Below are 23,581 nucleotides of genomic sequence, written 5' to 3'. Positions count from 1 at the left end.
TTTCTGTGTAGTGTAAGCATTATAAATATATGCACTTCTGAATTCTTGACATTCATATATTAATATTAAATTGTGAAATGTATGATTGCCTGATTGAATTTTATAAGAGTACTAATAGTCATTTGTTTTTATTAACATGTTTAGATTGTGTAAAATTACTGTGTAGATTTTTTCAAGAATTACTTTTTGTATTTATTTGCATTACATTTAAATAAAATATGATGCCATTTTTAATGTGACCCTCTGGTTAAACACTGGACCCTCCTTTTTTTCTGGATTGCTTTTTGCAAGGCATTTCTATTTATCTTTTAATCACAATGCCACACTTCATTTTCCACATTAGAGTTAAAGTTGAGTGGATGTGGATTTTACCTCTGCAATAAAAACTATTATCACTAAATCCAAGAACCAAGATTAGTGCAATTTATTTAATCTAAAGAACTTTATTAGCATTAATGTTACCAAACAATATACCCAAAGCATTTTACACAAAACAAGTAATGACAAGAAAAATACATATAATGATATATTTGAATATGACAAACAACAAAAACATGTATTAAGAGTGTACTGTACGTGTGCTTAGATCATAAGAGAGCTGTATTTTTTTTTTTTTTGAATTTTTATTAAATCAATAGGAGATAAACACTTGGATGTTTGTTTCTGCCAGGGGATAAAAATAAAAAAGGAAAAACATTACGTATATATCTCGTGATTCAGTTTTTGTTCTCTCAGAAATTGCGTCGTATATTTCTAAAGTCCGAGTTTATATCTCTCACAAATTTCATAATTGCGAGAAAATGAAAAAATTAGGAGCTAATAAAAAGTCATTTACATTTTTATCCCATGGCAGAAACGGAGTTCCATATTAAAAGAGTAGTTCACTTAGATTAAAGTAGTCCCGTTTAACAAAGACGCACACCGATCTTTGATTAAATTGACATGACATTTAATCATTAATGCATTCGACAGACTATTTTGTCCACTTCAAACATTCCCAGACGCTACTCTTTATTTTCTGCGTCATTCGCTCGACTCTTATTGCACGGACTCTTATTCTGCTCTTACTTTAGAATACAAAACAACCTCGCGCAACATCCGGCGAGAACGCCTTCTTATCTGAGGCGCACTTCCGCTTCTCTCCCCCTTCTGTGCGGTGCGAGAGAGAGCGCGTGTGCCTCAGAACCGCGGCACACATCTTATATAAAAAATCAAAAATACAAAAAAAATTAACAAAACTGAAGAAAAATACCAACAAAAAATCTACTTTTAGTACCGAGTGCCTCGGTGAAGCAGGATCCGCGGCAGATTGGAGGAGTTTGATCGCAGTGTAGCATCGCAGTAGGCCTGAGGAGATTTTAATCAGCTTTAACCGCCGAAACCTCGACGTCGAGCCGCACCGAACGCGTTTTAATCCGTCTCTAAGTGAGTGTTTAACCGTCTTCAAGGAAGAACCCGAGCTGTTTCGATCGTGTCCGCGTGTCTTCAATCAGGTCCGTGAGGATGAACCCCAGCGCGCCCAGTTACCCGATGGCCTCTCTGTATGTGGGGGATCTGCACCCAGATGTGACGGAGGCCATGCTGTACGAGAAGTTCAGTCCAGCTGGACCCATCCTCTCCATCCGGGTCTGCAGGGACATGATGACGCGCCGCTCGCTCGGTTACGCCTATGTCAACTTCCAGCAGCCCGCCGACGGTGAGCCGAACTCTATATATCTCTTATAAACCTTAGATATGAGGTCCTATCATTTCAAAATTTCTCTTTAGAAACAAAATTTTCCATGTGTCGTTTATATTTTTATTGGTGTGTGTGTGTGTGTGTATTTATTACTTACATTAGACTGTCTAATCTGTATTTAAAGTATTTACATTTTTATTTGTATATTTTCAGTATGTATATATGTATATATAATTTTTTTTCATATATATACACACACACACACACTTTAGATATATGGCACATTTATATTTTAATATATATTTTCAGTGTTATTTGTGTGTGTATGTGTGTATATATACAAATCTATACAAATTTGTTATTGTAAAAACTAAATTGTACACAACTTTATATATATATAACATTTTGTACAATTGAGTGTTTACATTAACAAATTTGTCTTTAATAACCGTGTTGTGTATTGTATAAATGTAATATTTATATACAAGATATTTTACACCTTGTATATTGTCTAATATTATTTTTTTAAACTTTTTTTTATATATATATATAATTGTGACCCATTACATTTTTTAATTAGTTTTCTATATTTGCTCGTTATTTGCATTTTATATTTCTGTACTTTTTTATAATTTTGTTTTAACGATTTACATTTGTGTACATTTTAGACGTTATATAGGATATTATTTTATATATGTAACTGTTTATATTATAATTGTATTTGACAGTTTACATTTTAGATTTATGCATAGCTAATTTTACAAACTAAAACATTTACGTCTATATTTTAGAATGTTATATTTTTAGATGTATAGAATATCATGCGTTTTATATATTGTCTAATTTTATAGATTATATGCACAGATTTTTTTTCTCTGACCATGTTTATATATATAATTACACACTCATATAAATGTAAAGCAATAGCTGTAGTGTTTGAGTGAGTAGTTATTGTTAGTTTGAGTAACTGTTATGCTTGTGTTCTCCGTCTCAGCCGAGCGCGCCCTGGACACGATGAACTTCGACGTGATCAAGGGCCGTCCGCTGCGCATCATGTGGTCCCAGCGAGACCCGTCCCTGCGCAAGAGCGGCGTGGGAAACATCTTCATCAAGAACCTGGACAAGTCCATCGACAACAAGGCCCTGTACGACACGTTCTCTGCCTTCGGAAACATCCTGTCCTGCAAGGTGAGGTCGCGTGTGTGCTGCGAGACGCATGTGTGAGGTGTTTGTGCTCGTGCTCAGCTGCTCTTCTCTCTCTGAAGGTGGTTTGTGATGAGAACGGCTCTAAAGGATACGGCTTTGTGCACTTTGAGACCCACGAGGCTGCAGAAAGAGCCATTGAGAAAATGAACGGCATGTTGCTCAATGATCGCAAAGTGTAAGTGTGTTAAAATTAACCGCATTGAATTAAACTGTGTTTGGTTTGGAGTGAAGCGTGATGAGTGTGTCTCAAACATCATGCACGGTCTTTTGCAAGCAAGTTTAGTAAAAACCTATAACTTTTTTTTTTTATTAGTATTTGTAACTATTATTGTTTTCCATGAATAAAGCATCTGATGCTGATTCATTAAAAATGATCAATATTCAGAGTAAGAAAGCTTAGAATAAAAAATAATAAAAGGTATTGTGTCTTAAAGGTTCGTGGGTCGCTTCAAGTCTCGTAAGGAGCGCGAGGCAGAGATGGGCGCCCGCGCGAAAGAGTTCACCAACGTTTACATCAAGAACTTCGGAGAAGATATGGATGACGAGAAGCTGAGGGAGGTTTTCAGCAAGTTTGGTGAGATTTTTTTTTCACATTTATGTATTTTTAGATTTATTTTTAGTTTTCATGAATTTTTATATCTAATTTATATTTTTAAATACATGCATGTTTATATAAATATTTTTTTTCTCACTTTACTATACATATATATTTAGTTTTATTAATTTAGCTTAGTTAAGTACAAAATGTTGCCTTTACAACTAGCTGAAAGAGTTTTTTATATATATATATATATACATACACTACCGGTCAAAAGTTTGGGGTCAGTGAGACTTGTAATTATTTTTATATTTATTTAGGTGCATTTTATTTCTAGATGTTTTGACCTCATCACATGAATCTGATCTTGTGTGTGTGTGTGTGTGTGTGTGTGTGTGTGCAGGTCCAGCGCTCAGTATTCGAGTCATGACGGATGACGGCGGTAAATCTAGAGGCTTTGGCTTCGTCAGCTTCGAGAGGCACGAGGACGCCCAGAAGGTGAGGAAGGCTTCAGTGTGGTTTGATCTCATCAGTGCAGCGCTGTAACCTGACGCACTTCCTCTGATGCTCAGGCCGTGGATGAGATGAACGGGAAAGAGCTGAACGGGAAGCAGGTGTACGTGGGGCGCGCTCAGAAGAAGGGAGAGCGTCAGACGGAGCTCAAACGCAAGTTTGAGCAGATGAAGCAGGACCGCATGACGCGCTACCAGGTGACCTGAGGATGCTGATGAGAGAGGTCAAGGGTCAGCGTGTCTGTACGTCAACTTTCATTCTCATCTTCAACAGGGAGTCAATCTCTACGTGAAAAATCTGGACGATGGACTCGATGATGAGCGTCTGCGGAAAGAGTTCTCCCCGTTCGGCACCATCACCAGCGCAAAGGTGTGTACTAGCTAGATGATTTTAATTTATTTACATTTGAATGAACCCTCATCAATTCTTTAATCCAGAGATCGATCGGTTAACCTCAACTCTTTTTCCTGTTCATGCATGATTGATGGTGCTAAACTTTATTTGTATCATGCTTGGCATCACAAAAAGCTTTTGATATCTTTCAAATTCAATTTTATCATGAAATTCAAACAAATGATTGATTTAAATCTACCGTAAAAACAAGATTTTGACAAATGTTTATATTTTACCAAACTGAGTTGAAACAGATCATTGTAAAACTTGCCTATGTGCAATTTAAATGTTTTTATGCAATTAAATTATTTGCATGTTTATTATAATATTTAATTATATTTTAGTGTTTTTTAATATATACATTTATTAATATTTTATATATATATATATATATATATATATATATATATATATATATATATATAAAATTAAATGGCAGTTTGTTATAAATATAGTATTATATTTTTCTGAAGTTATTAATGATATGTATAATATTAATACCTATTAATATAAAATACTTGGATATATATATATATATATATATATATATATATATATATATATATATAAAATTAAATGGCAGTTTGTTATAAATATAGTATTATATTTTTCTGAAGTTATTAATGATATGTATAATATTAATACCTATTAATATAAAATACTTGGATATATATATATATATATATATATATATATATATATATATATATATATATATATATATATATATATATATATAAAATATAACCTGATATATTAATATCTTAAATTAAATAGCAGTTACTTATAAATATTATATATTATAATAAGATTATAAATTACAATTATTCTACATTTGAACTTTTTATTAGTGTAACCGGATGTTTGTTTAAAAATATCAACTCTGTATAAAATGTATAAGTATTTACAAATTAGTGTTAATATAATAGTGAAGACGTTTTAACCATTTTAACCTTTAATATGAATGTACTATATTGTTATATAAATAATATATCTATTAAATAGTGTAGTAATAAAATTAGTTGTGTAAATCAATAGGAATTGAATATAATAGTTTGGTTCCCCATCTAGTTGATCTGTTACTGGAGGAAAGACATGGAAGTGTGTGATATACATCCATCTGACACCGAACGCGCGTGTGTGTGTGTGTGTGTGTGTGTGTGTGTGTGTGTGTGTTAACCTCTGCGTCTCTCGTCCAGGTGATGATGGAAGGCGGCCGCAGCAGGGGCTTCGGCTTCGTCTGCTTCTCGTCTCCTGAAGAAGCCACTAAAGCGGTGACGGAGATGAACGGTCGTATCGTGGCCACCAAGCCGCTGTATGTGGCTCTGGCTCAGAGGAAGGAGGAGCGTCAGGCTCATCTCACCAGTCAGTACATGCAGAGGATGGCCAGCGTCAGAGCCGTGCCCAACCCCGTCCTCAACCCCTACCAGCCAGCGCCACCTTCAGGATACTTCATGGCTGCGATCCCACAGGTCAGAGGAGCTCTCACAAGCCCCTGAGGTTTACACGGATGATGCGGAGTCTAGAATTCACAGGAATGTATCGAATGAACCCTTCTGTAGCTTCTTAAGCTACACACAGGTCCATAGTGGACACAAATGTCCATGCTGGCAGACATGAGTTCGGTCTAATTTAAAAAAGACCCACTGAGGATTACTGAAAGCTTTAAAAACTAAAACCAGAAAAACGTATCAAGTTTATGAAAATTAGTATATTTTATAGAAAATATGTATTTTATGAAACGTGTTGAACTCTAAACCTGCTTGAAAATCAAAGCTGTAACTCTAAACAAGTTAAGTTCTGAATTTGAGGTGGATATCTTTAAAAAATGAGCTTTTAGTAAAATGTTGTTTGGGCGCAGTACCAGATTCTCATCATTAGATGGCGGCAGAACTTCACAGATTCTCTCAAATATTACAAGCATACACATGTACACACATTTTCTTTTATTTGACGCATAAAGCACAATTTTAGCTGCAGTATTTATCCAGTTGGCTCTAGAAGCAGAAAATAAGGAATAACGCGAGTATTTGCTTTACATGCCAAACCTGAAAAAAGGCTAGTAAATCTAGTAAAAGTTAACATTTTGAAGCATTGTCAGAATGGAAGCCTTTCATCATTTTTTGGTTAAATGGCAGTGTGGTTAAAAATAGCAGTTTCATTGGGGACTATTTTTTTGGCTTGTCCTGAGAGAAACTATTTTGTGTCCCTAGTGCAAAATAGATTTAAGGAAATGGGGGTGAAATAGTAAAATTCCAATAATACACGCGTCAAAATTATACAAAAAAAAACTAAAAAACTAAACAAAAATCAAATCAGCAGTATTTAAAATCAAAAAATTTTTTTTATTAATTTAACTATTTAGGAGTTGTCAAAAAAAAATAATAACAAAAAAAATGGAATTTAGGAAAAACAGTAACTGATTTCATAGTGCTCACTCAGAGTCCCGTTTAAAGGTGTGCTCTCCTCGTAGTGTTCAGGGAATATTTGCCGTCGGAATCCAGGGGATTGGGAATTCTGAGTGCGTAGGATATTTCCACACTGATTACACAACTGCTTTTTGTGAATTTATTGTATTGAGCAACAGAAAGCTCCATGAAAGTGACTTGTTTAGACGTGTCTTTGCTGAATGCTGACGTTAATAAAGCTAATTCTATGCATCTCTTTCATAAACGCTTAGTTTAACGGCTTCACTTTAGTAAACAGGAGACACTAGTGTTCACATGCTGGCTGTCAAGGTAAAAGGTCAAGCAGAGGTCGTAAAGTCTGGCCTTTTCACAAACTAAGGCATAAAAATGTCTTGTATGTGAACAGGAAGTGGTGGCACTAAACGTTGCACGCACAGTACATTATTAAATCAAGACTTAAGACACTAAATGAGCCCGGTGTTTTTTTTCCTGAGAAGCTGAACATGTGAAATGCTTAAAACAAGAATAAATGTGTCGTTGGGGAATAAAATCATATTTTCCTTTACAATTAAGTAGATTTTTGTGCAATATGACTGGTATGTTTTCATATTTTTTATGATTTAAAAAACCTTATGTGTACTTGCATAATATACACTTATTGATGTTTACTTAAATTATTCCTTAAGCTGCGTTAGATGATTGATAGTCGTCATGTGGTTTTCACTTCCTGTCTTGTGTGTGATTGACAGGCTCAGAACCGTGCAGCTTACTATCCCACCAGTCAGCTCGCTCAGCTCCGCCCCAGTCCTCGCTGGGCCACTCAGGGGGTCCGCCCTCAGCGTGAGTAGCTCCGCCCACATCCCCTCCAGTGCCTCGCACAGAGCTCCGCTTCACTGCTTTGCTTCTCGTTTGTGTTCCAGATTTCCAGGGCATGCCGAACGCCGTCAGACCCTCGGGGCCCCGTCCTCAAGCCTTCGGGGCCGTGCGTCCCGCCTCACAGGTCCCGCGGGTGATCGCGCCCCAGCGCATGGGTGAGCTCTGAGCCGGGCGTTCACAGGTGCAGCGAGCGCATTACTCCACAGCTCACTGATCCTGAGTGTGTTCTGTGTTCCCCACAGCGTCTCAGGCCATGGGCCCTCGCCCCAGCGCCGCAGGGGCCCCCACAGGGACGTCTCAGGTGAGAGGAGTGCCACAGTACAAGTACACACCTGGAGTCCGCAACCCAGCGCAGCACATGCCCTCTCAGCCGCAGGTGCCCATGCAGCAGGTACTGACCCGCTTCAGCTGGAAATAACTACACGACCGGACGAGAGTTTGGGTCACTGAGACTTGGAATGATTTTGACGCTGCATTTATTTGATCAAAATAATCAAATTGTTCAGATCCCAAACTTTTGACCGGCTGTGTGTGTGTGTGGCAAATCTCAACTGCATGATTCTATTATTGCAAAATGTAACCATTTATAATAGTCCAGCTCTAATCTGATGAATGCAGCTGTTAAGAGATTACGATGGACTGATGTCACAGCACGTGTTTGCTTGTGTGTTTCTTCTCCTAACGTGTTTATATCTGACTCTGGTTCAGCCTGCGGTCCACGTTCAGGGTCAGGAGCCTCTGACCGCGTCCATGCTGGCTGCCGCCCCTCCACAAGAACAGAAGCAGATGCTCGGTGAGTTCATCCTCTCCTTCCTCTTGTGCTGCTTTCTTCTTCTCCATCTTATGTCCTGGTAAATTAGAATAGAATAGTTTTTTAAACACTTTATATAAATCTGTATAATATGTTCATAGTACACCTACCTGTATATCATGCTTATAGTATTTAAAATCTGTAGACTATGTCCATAATACTTATCTGTGTAGTTATTGTACATATTATAGACCTTGTATATTCTGTACTTACTGCTTATTGCACTTCTGGTTAGATGCTAACTGCATTTCGTTGCCTTGTACCTTAAATGTGCAGTGACAAAGTTGAATCTAATCTAATAAATGTGTCCCTGCAGCACAGAAGCAGTCATCAGTAGCACAGGGATATTTGGAGCAATAGACTATAATATTCAAATTCTAAAAAATTCAAATTCTATGTATATAAAATAACTTGTAAATTTAGTTTTAAATGGGATTTATTTTTATTTTTAAATATACAATATACCCATGTTTTACTTGTCCAAGTCCAAGTAGATAAAAATTAAAGATACCAAATTTTAAATATCTTGTCTGTTCCAGCTCATCAACTTATAATTTTCTAATTTGCAGTTTCTAATTCAAATTTTATGCATTTAAAATAACTTGTAAGTTTATAGGGATAAAAAGGATAAAAATATATATATAATTTAAATATACAGTATACCTATGTTTTATTTGCATATTTCTTTTAATTTGTAAATATTATATATATATTTTAAATGAATGTAAGTTAAAAAAACAAATTTTTATTAATTTTTCTCATGCATTCTCTCTTCTGCGACAGGTGAGCGTCTGTTCCCGCTCATCCAGAACATGCATCCCAGTCTGGCTGGGAAGATCACCGGAATGCTGCTGGAGATCGACAACTCTGAGCTGCTGCACATGCTGGAGTCTCCGGAGTCTCTGAGGTCAAAGGTCAGTGCTCGAGACTTCCTGATAGCGGTGATGTGGTTATCTCACCAGTTTAAGTGATAAATGTGTATTTGATGTGGTGTTTAATGATGATTTTGTTAATTCCAGGTGGATGAAGCGGTGGCGGTGCTGCAGGCTCATCAGGCTAAAGAAGCTGCGCAGAAGACCCCCAGCAGCGCTGTGCAGGCCGTCTAACACCAGGTGACCGCACAACTGGATTATATTATTTTATACTCTCTCACTGCTTGACTTTTTTCTAATGTTTGGCATTTGTCTTCCTTTTTTTTCTCAGAATGGTTCTGTCTTCACCAGGAGGGACACATAAAAAAGAAAAAAGAAAATAAATATCGAAAAACCAGAAACTCAAAACAGAAAAAAGCAACACGGTGACATGGTTTGCCAGGTTGAGACTAAATCTCCACCTTGATGATATTAAAACAAAAAAATTTACAAAAAAATAGAAAACTTTTAATTTAAAAAAAAATTCCAAAACATTCCTTTCTTTTTAAATTCTTCTTAATGAATGCTCGTTCTCAGTCATGCTCTCGCAGTTGACGGCTGAACATTTGGAAACGTACATTGGATTAAACTGCTTGGATAAATAAAACTTTAAACATTTATCATCGTTCATGTGTTTTTATGAATTATCAGTTTGACCTGATCACGTGTTGTGCTGAAATCTTTCGGACCGAAACGGTTTACAGATTGCTGAAGCTGATAAACCTGCATGTTCAACATTTCAAGCTTCACTGAGTGACCTGAGGTCTGACCGCTGAGGATCTCGGGGTTAATGCCCTGAAGGATCATGGGCATTCGTAAGCGTTTAATGTCTTCAGTCATGAGATGGAGTGACGACATTTGGCACATGATCAAGGGAGAAGCGGTCTTGGATGCCTAGTATTTTTGTTGAGTTGAAGTTAAATGCCTGTGTTAAGGTTGTTGGTTACAAGTTAACAGAGGTGTAAATCTAGTTACTGTACTGGAGTGTCTTTTTAGTTTTACTGAGCGTCAAAGACATCAGCAACTTTTACTTTCTACTTCACTGCATTTTTAAATAAGCATCTGTGCACTTTACTCCAATTACACACATGACATCTAGCTTTTTCTGCAGGATTTTATTTCTGCTACAAAATAAGGAAAATACTTTATCTTGTGAGTTTTTCTCTTACTCACCCAATCTTGTAAACAAGGCTGTTTTATGGGAATGAGTTCCTTATCAATGAAGTCCAAAACCAGCTCATCCAGTTTTGATTTTGGTGACTTGGATATTTTTGTTTGGTTTTATTTTAAAGTATACTTGGTTATTTTTAAAGAGAACATTTTCACCCTTCAAATCATTAAAATAAGTATTTAACATATATCTTAACAAAAAAAAGTCTTACTGGTGTTTATTTTTTTATTTTATTTTTTTGTCTTTATTGGCATAGCTTTGGCGGCTTGGGAATAAGTGTGATCTTGGGATAAATAACGAAGGACTCTTAAATACAAGTAACATTTTTTTTATATATGTGTGTGTATATCTATGGTGAAAAAACGTTTTATATGAGTTTGATGTGTATACTATACAGATCTATGATTGAGGGGTTTACAGCAGCATATTCCAAGAGTAACGGTCAAAATATAAAAAAAAAAAAAAAGTTTCATTATGTAGGGACCGGTTTAAGATATTTATGAAAAAGAGAAGCACATAGACCAATTTTATTTATGTTTAAAAAATAAATATCTAATTAATTATAAAGACGAGTCGACCGTTAGGATTCGCGTTCAGTTTTTAGGCGCGAACTTCGAGCGCGCGTATATTCAGTCAGATATTAAAACCTTTACTTCCGTGTCATCACGCATCTTATTTGGTGAGTTGGATACAGTTACTCTTACTAAGTTGAAAACGCGTATGTTTTTATGTTTTAGGACGTTAATATGAACTTTAGGTCAGAATACCAGCGTGTGTTTGTATTCTAAGGCGGATTTGAATCGAGTGGATTCGCGTTATTCGTAACGCGGCGGTGTTGGTTAAAACTCGACATAATTGAGCTAAATCATCGATATCTCGCTTTTTTGTTGTTATTATAAGGCCTTTAAGTGAAAACCCCTGATAGTTACTCATCTTATACTGACAGGAAAACAGGTTAATCAGGTGGACCAACCGAAAGAAAACTAAACGATCTTAACCTGGCCTTCAACTTTACAGCTCAGTCATTCTTATGAGCGTCATAAAAGCTGAAATATAAATAGATTGGTGATGCTGTCATTGAGAAACATGAATCACGTCCTGTTGATAAGACTAGAGTGGAATATTAAGGTCACCAATGGGTGCAGTACAAAATAAACTGAAAATAATAATAATAGTGTAAATTCTTGAATTTGTCAAAGTGGTTAAATGTAGTCTTTCAAACAGTCAAAAAACAAACCCACCTTTTAGAATTAATAAATTAAATGTATTAAGAGTCTACAATACATAAATGCACATGCATGCACGCAAACACACACACACACACACACACACACATCTGTCTTGTCAACATGTTTGAATAGTTTTGCAATGTTTTGCCATTGATTTACCAATGAATATCCAACCCTAAACAACAACTTGCACGGATGAGATAAAATCATTCAGTTGCTTGTGCAAGTTGTAGAAGATCTTAATGATTTAAAACCTCTGTGGGAAATCATGTAGATCAGAATGTGTGTTCAGGTTAGATGTTTTTGTAGGCCTGTATATCAGTTCATTAACCTCTGCATATTTGGATTAGGCTTATATGATGATTATACAGTGTTATAAAAGCTCTTGGCTTTTTCGTGTTGTTGACAGCAGTGTTTTCTCACTGTTCCTGTAGTTCCACCAACACTGCACATGTTGGACGTGTCCCTAATCAAACACACCTCAAACACATCACACTGTGTACTTTTTAGGACCTCAAGGAACACATCATTTTCTACTGATAAGATATATTATATATTAAGAGCAGAAAGTGACATTTAATGTTGCATGTATTGAAACAACATCCATTATTTTTGTCAATATCCAAATGTATTGAAATTAAGATGATTTACTAGCAATTCTAAATGACATTAGAAGTTTGGTTTCCTGAGAAACTGAAACTAAATTAAATGTTTATGCTTCAAATAAAGAAAAGTCAAAATAAAATCCTTACATTTTAAATCAACACTTCATATTCGATTATTATGCATGCATGATATTAAACATTTAGTCATTTCTAAAATGAGTGCATGGTCATTTGGAGCAGTTGTTTTCTCGTTTCGTTTGTCTGGCATGAGTTTTTTTTTTTACTATCGTGTTGGTGATAAGGTGGTGTCCTCAGTGTCTGTCTCGGACTGTCTCGACCTTCAGTAAACTCGGGCTTATCAAACCCATTTACAACCCGTTATTAAATCACTATGATTCAGACACTGATTCGTGCGATCTAACCCCAGACGTTCTGATCCTGAAGAAGTGCATGTTCACTATAAAACAGCATCATCATCTTCATCATCATTCTGCTGAACTGCACAAGGAATATAGTAAATAACGATGACAATTATATAGAGACCGTATGTTGTTTCTGCCATACTGGTTATTATTTAATATTGGTTTTAAAACCAGAAGAATAATTTACGTTAACAACAAAAATGATGGAACTATTTCCTGTAGATAGTCTGCGGAGAACATAATATTCATAATGGAAATGTAAGTGGGATTACTCAAGTAGCTACTTGTTGATTTGATTGAAAGCAATATAGTAATTATCTTATCTGGTTTAGTTCTCTGTGCTAGGCACTGCTGCGATAATAAAGCCGCACATGATCGTGACGCTACTGAAAAACAAGAACACTTTTTTAAATTCTGAATTGATTCCGGTTGATGGATGGTTTATGGCGTTGGTTAATTTTGTTGATCACATTACAGTTTCAGTCACACCCTTGTTTGTGCATTAATTTGCATATAATTCAAGAGTTTAATTGCGTCAGTTTTTCAGTCAGTCAGATGTCAATTTATCTGATTTTCTTTAGATAAATGTTTTATTTGTTTTCTGCTGAAAACAAGAAAACAGTAAAAGGCAAACAAAACCAGAAGGTCGATCTCAGGGTTGTTTTTGGGAACGCTCTTTACCGTGGTAAAATCACTGTTATTCTTATTGCTGTCAGAAATCACACAAAAAATGGTGTAGAAGCAATTTTATTACTCAGAAATTGGAAATAAATGTACCAAGAAACCGCAAATAACATCAAATTAAAAGTACAATTTTGAAATATTTCAAACTTACTCCAATAATTTGTTTTATTTAGCTACAAGTTGCATCCTCAATATATATATATATATATATATATATATATATATATATATATATATATATATATATATATATTACAGTACACCAACAATATTAATGAAACACCAATGTTTAATAAATATTTTGGATGGTAACAGTTTTACAGGGACTTTGGATGTGACACATTAAAGTACAGTTTAGGTTCAGATCTATGTTTAACAAATTGTAGATTCCCAAACAGACAAATAAACATCCGCTGGTGCATCATCAAACTCACAGTGACTAGGAAAATATTAAAGATATAGTAATACACCACTTATATCGATCGTTAGAACACACAGCTACTTTTAAAATGAGAGAAATATAGTATAGATAGTAAATATAATGGAAGAGGAAATCTTTATTATATAAATAAACTTCTGCCACATACTTTCAGGCTTTGGATTTTCTCTGTTTAATAATATTTTTAACCTGTTTACCTGTAAGTATATAATTTACTCTGGTTTCAAACCTGTGTGATTTACTTTCTTCAGTGGAACACCAAGATATTTTGAAGAACTGTGGGACAAAAAACGCAGAGAGCTTTCTCAAAATATCTTCTTTTTAGCTTTGGAATGATATGTTTTTTTTTTTTTTTAATGACATTGTTTAAATTTTTGGGTGAATGTTTGCATAATCTCCAGCTCTGATTTTGAGCTGATGAAATAACGTCGTCATCCTTCCCCTCCTCAAGGGTCATTCACCTTTCACCGTTCTGGATTCGTCTGTTTGTAGGTTTATAGGCTCGCCTGTAATGATAGGGACCATATAATGAGTACTTGAGGAGTCCTTGGTCGCTTGGTACGGCCTGGTGTAATGACTCCAGCAGAGATTATATTGCCTCACCTCCAGTATTTCCCTTATACTGTCTTATCTCCGTTTACCCAATTGCTAAACAGTTGTTGTGTTCACAGTAGATGTAGATTGACAGGTCAAGGTTCAGGAGTTCGACCACATGAATGCTTGTTATAAAGAGCCGTTTCAGAGACAGATGCGAGTCTCTCACAGCTTTCAGTCTACATGAGGGTTGAGTTCTAGACGATTGCACGTATCTGGTGACGACATGGATTGCGAATGCGACGGTATCGGACAGTCGAACGCCATCCTCTTCAACATCCTCAGCCGAGGCGGGTCGACTCCGAGCGAGCCGAGCTACAAGCGGGTTCCTCAGACGTGCCACTGTGAGAAGCGCAGGACGGTTTGTCTGAAGACTCCCAGCGAGACGTGTCAGGTGGCTTCAGACGTGCTGGTGAAGACCGTGCACTTCATGAAGAGTTTGCCTGCGTTCCAGCAGCTGCCTCCTAAAGACCAGCTGTCTCTGCTGCAGAACTGCTGGGCTCCGCTCTTCATTCTGGGTCTGGCTCAGGACCGGGTTCGATTCGAGGTCCACGACTCTCCGGCTCCGAGCATGCTGAAGAGAATCCTGCTCAACGGCCGAGAGACGGCGAGCTCCGATCCAGAGCAGCCCACGCTGGCCGGCGCACAGACGCTCAAAGAAGTTCTCAAGAAGTTCTGGAGTCTGGATTTAAGCCCCAAGGAGTATGCTTATCTGAAAGGCACCGTGATCTTCAATCCAGGTACGGTCTCCAAAACCAACATTTTGTTGCACATTAAAACATATGTGGTTACAAATATTACATAAAAAAATAAAAAATGTTTTTAATATAAATAAATTAATATTTTATTAACACTGTTTTTCTAACTCAAGTTTATTAAAATAGATTTAATTATTTACAATTAATTTATTCCAAAGTTATTAATTAAATGTATAAATTACTATAATTTTAATAAGATTGATCATTTAAATAATTATTTTTTTTTTACAAAAAAATTCATATATACAAATTGTAATTTAATCTGAATATATATATATATATATATATATATATAGATGTATATGTAAATATATTTATTTATATTAAATGATTTAATAATTTAAAAAATATTATATCCATTTAATGTAATAAATAATTACTTTTAATGTATAAATATTTTATTTTATTAAAATATATTTAAAATAATTAAATAAAAAATGCCATTTTAATTTAGTTGTAAAAAAATTAACATTAATTTAAATAATATATTTAGAATTTTCTATCTATCTATTTATATTTATCTGTCATTTTTACCAAAAATGTACGCATTTAGCCATATATTTTCCGATGCACTCACCTGTTATTGTCTCTCTGTAGATGTGCCGGGTCTGAAGGCGTCTCTGTTCATCGAGGGTCTGCAGTATGAAGCTCAGCATGCTCTCAAGGAGGTCCTTGTCCCTCTTCATCCAGAGGATCGAGGGCGCTTTGCCCGAATCCTCCTCACCGCGTCCTCTTTAAAGACCGTCACTCCGAGCCTCATCACAGAGCTCTTCTTTCGGCCGGTCATCGGTCAGGCAGATCTGCTGGACTTGTTGATCGACATGCTTTTCTCGAGGTAGTGACCCAAAGACTCACCGACTGCTTGAATTCGAACTTTCCCTAGAGCTTTATCTTCTCCAGTGTTCATGGGAAAACTGAGGTGCGATCGCTGGATGAAAAGGGTTACGTCTGATATATTTGACAAGTTACAGTCTTCAGCACATCTTTATTGTTTACACAGTTTAATGAAATTACTGCACCTTTGTAATGGTATTTAGGTCACAAGTTTGTGATTTACTGATTGTTGCCCTTTGTTGCACCTACGGGAGGTTCGTGTATTGTCTCTGTGAGAAAGTTAAAGGAAAACATTTGTATGTTCATAAATATACCGCATTTAAATCTTTTTTTTTTTTTTTCACATGTTTGTTTGACTTGTGTGTTTGTCTTGTACTTCTGTATAACTGTTTTATAAATACTATACTAATTTTATAATCTAAACAATTCTCTCACTGATGTTTTTTCCAGACAAGAGAAGCCCGAAAACTATTTAACCAATGTACGCCATCCCCCAAAAAATTATTTGGACATTTGAATTAAATTTTAAAAATGTGTAAACGTCATTATCAAAGCGAAGATCAAGGCAAATGTTGTTTTCTGTAGGGAAAGCTGCACAAACACACTATTATATATAGTTTGAAATGCTAAAACAATAGATCTAGCTATTAGTATAGCTATTGTGATGAAATACACCTGAATATAGTATTTCTTCAGTATATATGTATCCTGTGCATAAATGACTCACCAGAATTGCTAGAAAAGCTTTTTGTTGGCGTTACATGATATTCAGTAATTAGTAAACAAGTATTTCTTTCCAACATTAGCCGTGCCAAAACATTGCAAACACAGCCTCATGCTTTGTCAGTGTCACGTGTTTGTTTCTAAAAGAAGGCCAAATTGCATAATTGTAATAAAACAAGTTGTGTTTGCGGCTACAGTACATTGTGTACCGAGAGGAAGTCTGACGGAGACACTACCGGGTCAGTGCATGGTCTCCACATTATGTCCCTGCATATTTGTTTTTAATAGCAGATGATTGCTCTGCAAGTGACTTACAAGAAATTCAGTTTATTTGCTGCTTAAATAGTTGCACTTTAATGATGTCAGGATATATATTGAGTGGCATATGTTAGTGATATACTGGGTGATCATACATCTCTTTTCCAAGACTTAAATTGCCTAAAATGTCCAGGTTTTGGCTTTGTTTTCCATTGTTTTCATACTAATAGTGGAACAGGTGGGATATAAAGGGAATGGTCAAAGTAATATAATGTGTAAGGATACTAAGAGAGCAACTCAGCAGAAAAACAATGCCAAAACATAGACATTTTAGAATTTTTTTTTTTTTTTTTTTTTTTTTAAATAGCATGTGCAATTTGTTGCTATCATGAACATTGCATGCATGGAGAAAAAATCGTTCATTAGCATTTTTATCCACATTTGAGTTGCAATGAGCATAGTATGCTAGTAGCATGCTAGTATGCTATGCAATATGGACTGTATACCAAGATTGGACATTTTCTTTACAAACACTATACAATAATGCCTGATCAACAGATTTGTGCAGAAACAAAACTAATGACAAAGGCATAATATTATAATGTCAGGACTGACCATATACACAAGAAAACATAACTCATAGCTGGTCTTGGATCAGTGGCTCCAGGTTTGGGTTCCTTTCTGGATAGTGTGTACTATAGTGCCCTCTTGTGATGATTAAGACCAACACAAACAAAAAAGCCATTTTGAGTAAGTTTCTGAAGCCTACGGCCTTGTTTAAAATATAGTACATGAAATGATGCATTTTAAAACGATAACCATTTGAAACGGTAGTTCACTACTACATCGCAGTGATAGGACTTTTACTATGGTATCAGTTTAGTAAAAAAATTTTTTTACCTTTGCTTCTCTAACCAAACCATTAGTTAAGAAAGATGCAATTGAGTCCGAAATGGTTTACAATCCTAAAGCAAGACAACAAAATGCTAGCACGCCCATGTTAAAACAACAAAACCATTTAATGATTGGTAACTTCCAATTAATCCTTAAAAACTATATGTTGGATATGACCAAATTAGCTTGACTAATAAAACAGAGCAGCTAGTTATACAGAAGGGTAAAAAAAAAAGAGGACAGTTGTGAGGGGAATTTTATCTGTAGTTTGTCCCTCCTCCGAAATGTGCAACTCCAACAAACACTAGGATTTTATTTCCTTTCTATTGTCAAACCAGCCAAACAAGTTCATAGCACAGTGACCTGAGGGAAGCCGAGGGAGGAGGCGGACACCAATGCAGTTTTCAGAGAAAAATGCTACGCGGTAAAGAGAAATTTTCTGTGGTAAACACGTATGAGTGTAAATATGTTCTATGCGATACAGGACTACAATCGTTTTCTGAAACAAAACAGCCGGTGTGATGACAAAATGGTGCATACAGTTTAAATTAATACAGTAATCAATAAAAATAGAAAATGAGAGGAAACTCCCTTTTTATTTCAATACAAAAAAATTGCAAAAAATACAATAAAAATATATATACAATGTATTTCAAAACTGACGTTGCACCATACAGAGGTGGCTGACGGCAAACAGTCCCAAAACAACATTAAATGGTTTAAACATAGTTCAGTGACAACTAGTTTAAGTCTTGTTGTTGCTATTAATCACTGCTGAATACATGCATGTTTACTAGATACATCACCATTTAGGATGACAGCAGTGTCTCTTGTCTCTAAAAGTATAATTAGAAGCAATACTTAGACGCCCTCTGATGCCAATGGCTTGGTCAGGAAACATTTCCATCATTATGTAACTGTTCACATGGCTTCTTACGAGGGCAGTAGGAAACCATTGGTTTTTTTGCAACAGGCTCCTTTGTTTAACATTACACTCATGACAGAAGTCTTTGGGCATTCTGTCAAATAAAATCTGTCCATAGCATAATAAATGCTTTCACTGAAATATGAGAGGAACACATTGACAGAGATGAACACTAGATAGGCAGTAATAATTGAGAGGGAACAGCTGGAGTGTTAGCGTAAAAGCGGAGCCCCTGATGAGTCTGTAGCCGAGCTCGAGTAGTAATCTGTGAAGGGAAAGAACATGTGGATTTTAGCAATTTATACATGGACTTCAAACCTCTTGCAACTCTGCATTTAACAAATATTGTAAATAAAGGAACAGTCATGTATAATAAGTGAAATTGAATAGGCAATGGACCTGGCAAAGAAAATTCCCTATGTGTATTTTTTCATAGTCGCAGTGCTGACCAATGGCAAGACTCTTAATTTGGCAGTGACCGCTGTGCGGGTGGAGATTGATAACTTAGGCTTTTAGTTTACACTTGGTGTTAAGATATGTTTTGATCAATCCAATCATAAGTGGGACTATGCTACGGTTCCCAAAGTTTTAAGCTTGTCCACTTTTAACCACTTCCAGAGATTAAGAGAATTGATTTGATGCTCATGTGATCAAATACATTCCTACAGCCACAAAAGACAGTTTACTCCGAAGAATATTTACTCAGCTAGTTTTGTATAAAACTTAATTTCAATATAAGATGATTCAGGGTTGACATGTTTACGTTGGATTTTTATTTCATCGTTGTTATTATTACGATATCCCATTCATAGTATTTTGTCACATTTGGTCCCGCTTTTTTCGCCTGCAAATATTCGCCAAGCCATCAACAGCACTGAACTACAATTTTAGGCAAAAACTTTCTTCAGTATAGATTTGTAAAGCGACACCCTACATTTACACACGTCTCTAGCATAGAAGGATCCCACAGTGCCAGAAAAGCGAGACCTTCAGACAAGTTAGGCTACATAATTAGACTACCACTATTATGTGAGGAAGGGTAGATGTGATCTGATATGGTGGAATTGTGAATAAACTGCTCGGAGGCGAGCCAAAGCCCCTCAAGAACGTTTGTAAAGTGAGATGAGAAGCTTCAGTGTTCACTGTCAGAAGCTGCGACTACAGTTTACGGAGAGGACTTAATTATTTGGGGGGGCGTAGATCAAAGGAAGGGATTCCAAATTCAAAAGTAAAGAAAACATTTGGGAACAGAATCATTATAAAAGAGCATTGATAAAAGAATACGCCATCCTCAGGCTGCAATTCCACCACGGTTAGGGTTAACACTGCACCATGGACTGCCAGTATAATAATATTTTCCCATCAGGCCATCCAGAAAGTATAAGAAGCAATAAGCAAGACACTTACTTTTCCCGCTGTGGCCTCTCATCTTTCGGGCGAGCTCATCTGACGGTGTCAGTTCTGACACTAGCACCTCGGGTTCTCCTTGAGGGAAAGAGAAATAGCGTAAAAAAAAAACAAAACATTGAAACGTCATCGTGCCCTACTGATACTCTTATCCACAGCACTCACCATCACTAAAGGTGAAGGTCATGGTCTCGTTCCCACTGTCCGGCAGCGTGCCATCCCTCCTCACATAAGTATTCTGTATTGCATCGTGCGATTTATAGTCTTTGCTTCTGTAACCCTTCGAGGACTTGTTGCGGGTGCTGATGCGTATGACGCCGTGCACCAGCCGACACTCGGCTTCCTGCTCCTCCAAGTTGTAGTCCTGAGCGATGCTGTTGATCAGGTCGCTGATCTCGATGGTTTTCCGAGAGAAGGACACTTCGGACGTGCATTTGGCCAGCTGCTCAATCTGGTGCATTTTATAAAGTTCCAGAAGCTTTTTAGTGATTAGCGAGTCGATGTCAGTGCCACCGTCATCCAGGTCGTCTAGATCCAAATCCTCCCTTGAGTAGATACTGGTGGTGCTGCTGGGACGCTGGCTGTTGTCGCCCTTTCCAGTCGTTCGGGTCCGTCGTGGAGGCGCGTCTGAGTTGACAGGGTACTCCACTTTCTTTCCAGCAAAATAAACGTCGCCGTACCTGAAGCTTTCAGAGCTTCGCAACGGCTTTGATTTGCTCGCTTCGAGGCTTACGCCGCACGTGGGATTGGACAGAGCCAATCCATTGCTCTTCTTCGGTTCTGGCTCAGCTTTTAAAGGGTTGTCAGTGGAGCTCTCGTTGGGCGGCAAGCAAGGTTTGCGAGACCCATAAAGCCCACAGGTGAGAATGCAGCACACCACAGCTTTGCAACCACTCCAGCCTAGAGAAGCGCATGAGCCGCATGCTTGCGTACCTTGAGGAGAGTCAGCGGAGCCTGGGATAAAGCCCAGGGATTCTGAGCCTCGTCCATTGGCATAGTGAGGATGGGTTTTACAAGGGAACTGCGAGTCTGTGCTACAAGGTTGCTCGCTGTAGTTCTCCTTGCAGGTCTCCTGACTGGTGCTGCTGTCCCTGGAGTAGGTCCGGCTTTGCCTGTAGCCATCGGCTCTAGAGCGGCTTGAGCCATAAGGACGCGTCTTGTGATGCGTTCCTGTGCTGTTGCCAGGCATAACTCACCACATACACGACCTGCAGGAACATGGGACGGATGATAATGCAGATTTAAAGAACTGAAATAGCTCACAAATTGAAGCATTGTCACATTTTACGCAACTAACATAAACAGAGCCAGTATTAACATTCAAGTTCACACTGCACACATAAAGCAGAGCAATTGTACCAGCATGTAGAAATGTGCTGAGCCTGTTTTTGCAGAACATTGTAATGCATTATTTGCAATTTAGGCTTTTATGGAGTAACATAAAATGACAATTAAAAGACGCCTGTCAGGTTTGATCCAAGTTAAATGCGCAGAAACAGACAAACAGCACTTAATACTTCAGTAAATCTGGCAATTCTCCTAATCATTTTATAATTTATGACATATGTAAATACATATGTATGGTGTTTCGATAACTCTGATGATGTGTGAAACAGGCCTTGTTACAGATTTAAAAAAAATGCCAAAAGGTTCATTATAAACAATGACTGCTAAGAAAAATGACTAATGTTTAGTGAATATACATAAGAGTCAAAGAGTTAAACAGGCCTCAGATTTCTGAGATATTGCACAATGACTTCCTCAAGCCTGGAGATATAACAACGACAAAAAAAAACATAACCGTGCAATGATTATGGTGAAATCAAATAATGAAATGGACTGTTAAACAGTCGTGGCCTATAATGGTGAGAGAGTGGTAACCCAAAGGTTGTGGCTTCGAGTACTAATTCAGAGTATGGGACACCACACTTTATATCAGCACAACCATATCCGGGTCGTAATATTACACATTAAAAATGATAAGCTGAATCTTCTGTAGCTCTGGTTACACTCCTAAAAATAAAGGTTCAAAAAGTGGGTTTTCTCAGGTATACCATAAAAGAGACAATTTGTGTTCTCCAGAGAACCTTTTTCTACTTTAAAGAGCCTTTTGTGCTTTGGAAGGATTACATGGATGTTAAAGGTTCGTCGTGGAACCAGATATGCCAATGAATAACTTTTATTTTTAAGAGTGTGACGTTTCAATTCAGTAAAGATGGTTTTCTTTGGTGGGCAGGAATTACTCAATCATCTTGTTATTAATTTCTACAAGTCGCCTTTATTTATATAGCACTTTTAAGAATACAGATTGTGTCAAAGCAACCTCAAAATTGGAAAACAGTGTCTCAATCCAAAAGGACAATATAGTAAACACTCAATTTTAACTAAAGGCTAAAAGTTCATCATTACATGTGTCATCTTTACAGTTCATTACATGTGTTTTTAAATACACTCCCTTCTGACTTCAGCTTTCATCTAGTCAGTGTTTGACTCAAGGATTGCGTTCTTCGTTTTCGATGAAATCGGTCACAAATTCTTAGAAAGCGACATGACATCCGTCCTGTGAATGCCTGATATAGATAAGTATTGTCATTTGTCATCACCCAACAGATAGTTTGAGGACATTCTTGTGCATCAAGTGGATGAGAACGAAGTACTCAGAATACATCCGTAAGGACTGGTTATTGTTTTCTGTTCATTATCAGTCTACAGTTTAGTCAGGCCTGTAAAGTGCGCTCTGGCCACCCCAATAAACTTTATTCCCACCATTTAGCAGATGGAACATGTGTATTGGCAAAATGCAGTTTATCTGTCCAAACAATATCAGATGCTTCATTAGTCTGTTTTAACAGCCTCTAGCTTTACTCGTCTCTATGGCTGTACCAGAACATAATTATTTATGGCTACAATTCTTTGGAAAGTCCCTTTACACCCAATGCAAGCGGATAAATGAGCACGCATCCGATCCATTGATTGAGGATCATAGTGACTCGAGTCCAGAGAGGATGGTTTGTCAAGGTGTCACTTACCGCATAGGCTCGGATCAAATCTTCAGGTGTTTGGAGAGCAACTTCTAGCTCTTCAAGATCGCGGAAGTAGCCCGAGTGTGAAGTATTTTCACCTTTGATGCGTTATAACCTCCACTTCATCGATCTTTGTTTGGATTGACTTACTGGAAACGGGTCAAACGTTTCGATTTCGTCGCGCGACACGCGCTTTCAGATCCGGCTCACACTGAAGCTTTGATCGGTGAGATTCGCTCCTTCGCCCCGCCGTGCCGTATTTTACCTGCGGCTACAGGTAA

General features: G+C 37.0%; 3 protein-coding genes across 3 annotated transcripts; 2 read left to right on the top strand and 1 right to left on the bottom strand.

The window, feature by feature from the left end:
* Window positions 1-1,129: 1,129 nt before the first annotated feature.
* LOC128030292 (polyadenylate-binding protein 1A) lies at window positions 1,130-9,952 on the top strand. Its single transcript, XM_052617784.1, has 15 exons — window positions 1,130-1,696; window positions 2,673-2,866; window positions 2,944-3,059; window positions 3,319-3,458; window positions 3,826-3,920; window positions 3,995-4,132; window positions 4,209-4,304; window positions 5,528-5,800; window positions 7,486-7,576; window positions 7,657-7,767; window positions 7,855-8,003; window positions 8,321-8,405; window positions 9,207-9,337; window positions 9,443-9,535; window positions 9,627-9,952. Exons 1-14 carry the CDS (start codon window positions 1,504-1,506, stop codon window positions 9,527-9,529), a joined length of 1,899 nt encoding a protein of 632 aa, XP_052473744.1. The 5' UTR covers window positions 1,130-1,503; the 3' UTR covers window positions 9,530-9,535; window positions 9,627-9,952.
* Window positions 9,953-14,499: 4,547 nt separating this feature from the next.
* LOC128030291 (nuclear receptor subfamily 0 group B member 2) lies at window positions 14,500-16,496 on the top strand. Its single transcript, XM_052617783.1, has 2 exons — window positions 14,500-15,218; window positions 15,834-16,496. Exons 1-2 carry the CDS (start codon window positions 14,705-14,707, stop codon window positions 16,073-16,075), a joined length of 756 nt encoding a protein of 251 aa, XP_052473743.1. The 5' UTR covers window positions 14,500-14,704; the 3' UTR covers window positions 16,076-16,496.
* A 2,015-nt stretch (window positions 16,497-18,511) lies between these two features.
* Window positions 18,512-23,580, bottom strand: LOC128030288 (keratinocyte differentiation factor 1-like). Its single transcript, XM_052617778.1, has 4 exons — window positions 23,307-23,580; window positions 20,443-21,485; window positions 20,278-20,355; window positions 18,512-19,135 (listed from the first exon to the last, which is right to left on the bottom strand). Exons 2-4 carry the CDS (start codon window positions 21,464-21,466, stop codon window positions 19,083-19,085), a joined length of 1,155 nt encoding a protein of 384 aa, XP_052473738.1. The 5' UTR covers window positions 21,467-21,485; window positions 23,307-23,580; the 3' UTR covers window positions 18,512-19,082.
* Window position 23,581: the final 1 nt, after the last annotated feature.

The sequence above is a fragment of the Carassius gibelio genome, chromosome A16 (assembly GCF_023724105.1).
Source record: "Carassius gibelio isolate Cgi1373 ecotype wild population from Czech Republic chromosome A16, carGib1.2-hapl.c, whole genome shotgun sequence".
Classification (NCBI taxonomy): domain Eukaryota; kingdom Metazoa; phylum Chordata; class Actinopteri; order Cypriniformes; family Cyprinidae; genus Carassius; species Carassius gibelio.
This window is presented reverse-complemented; position numbering and strand designations above follow the sequence as displayed.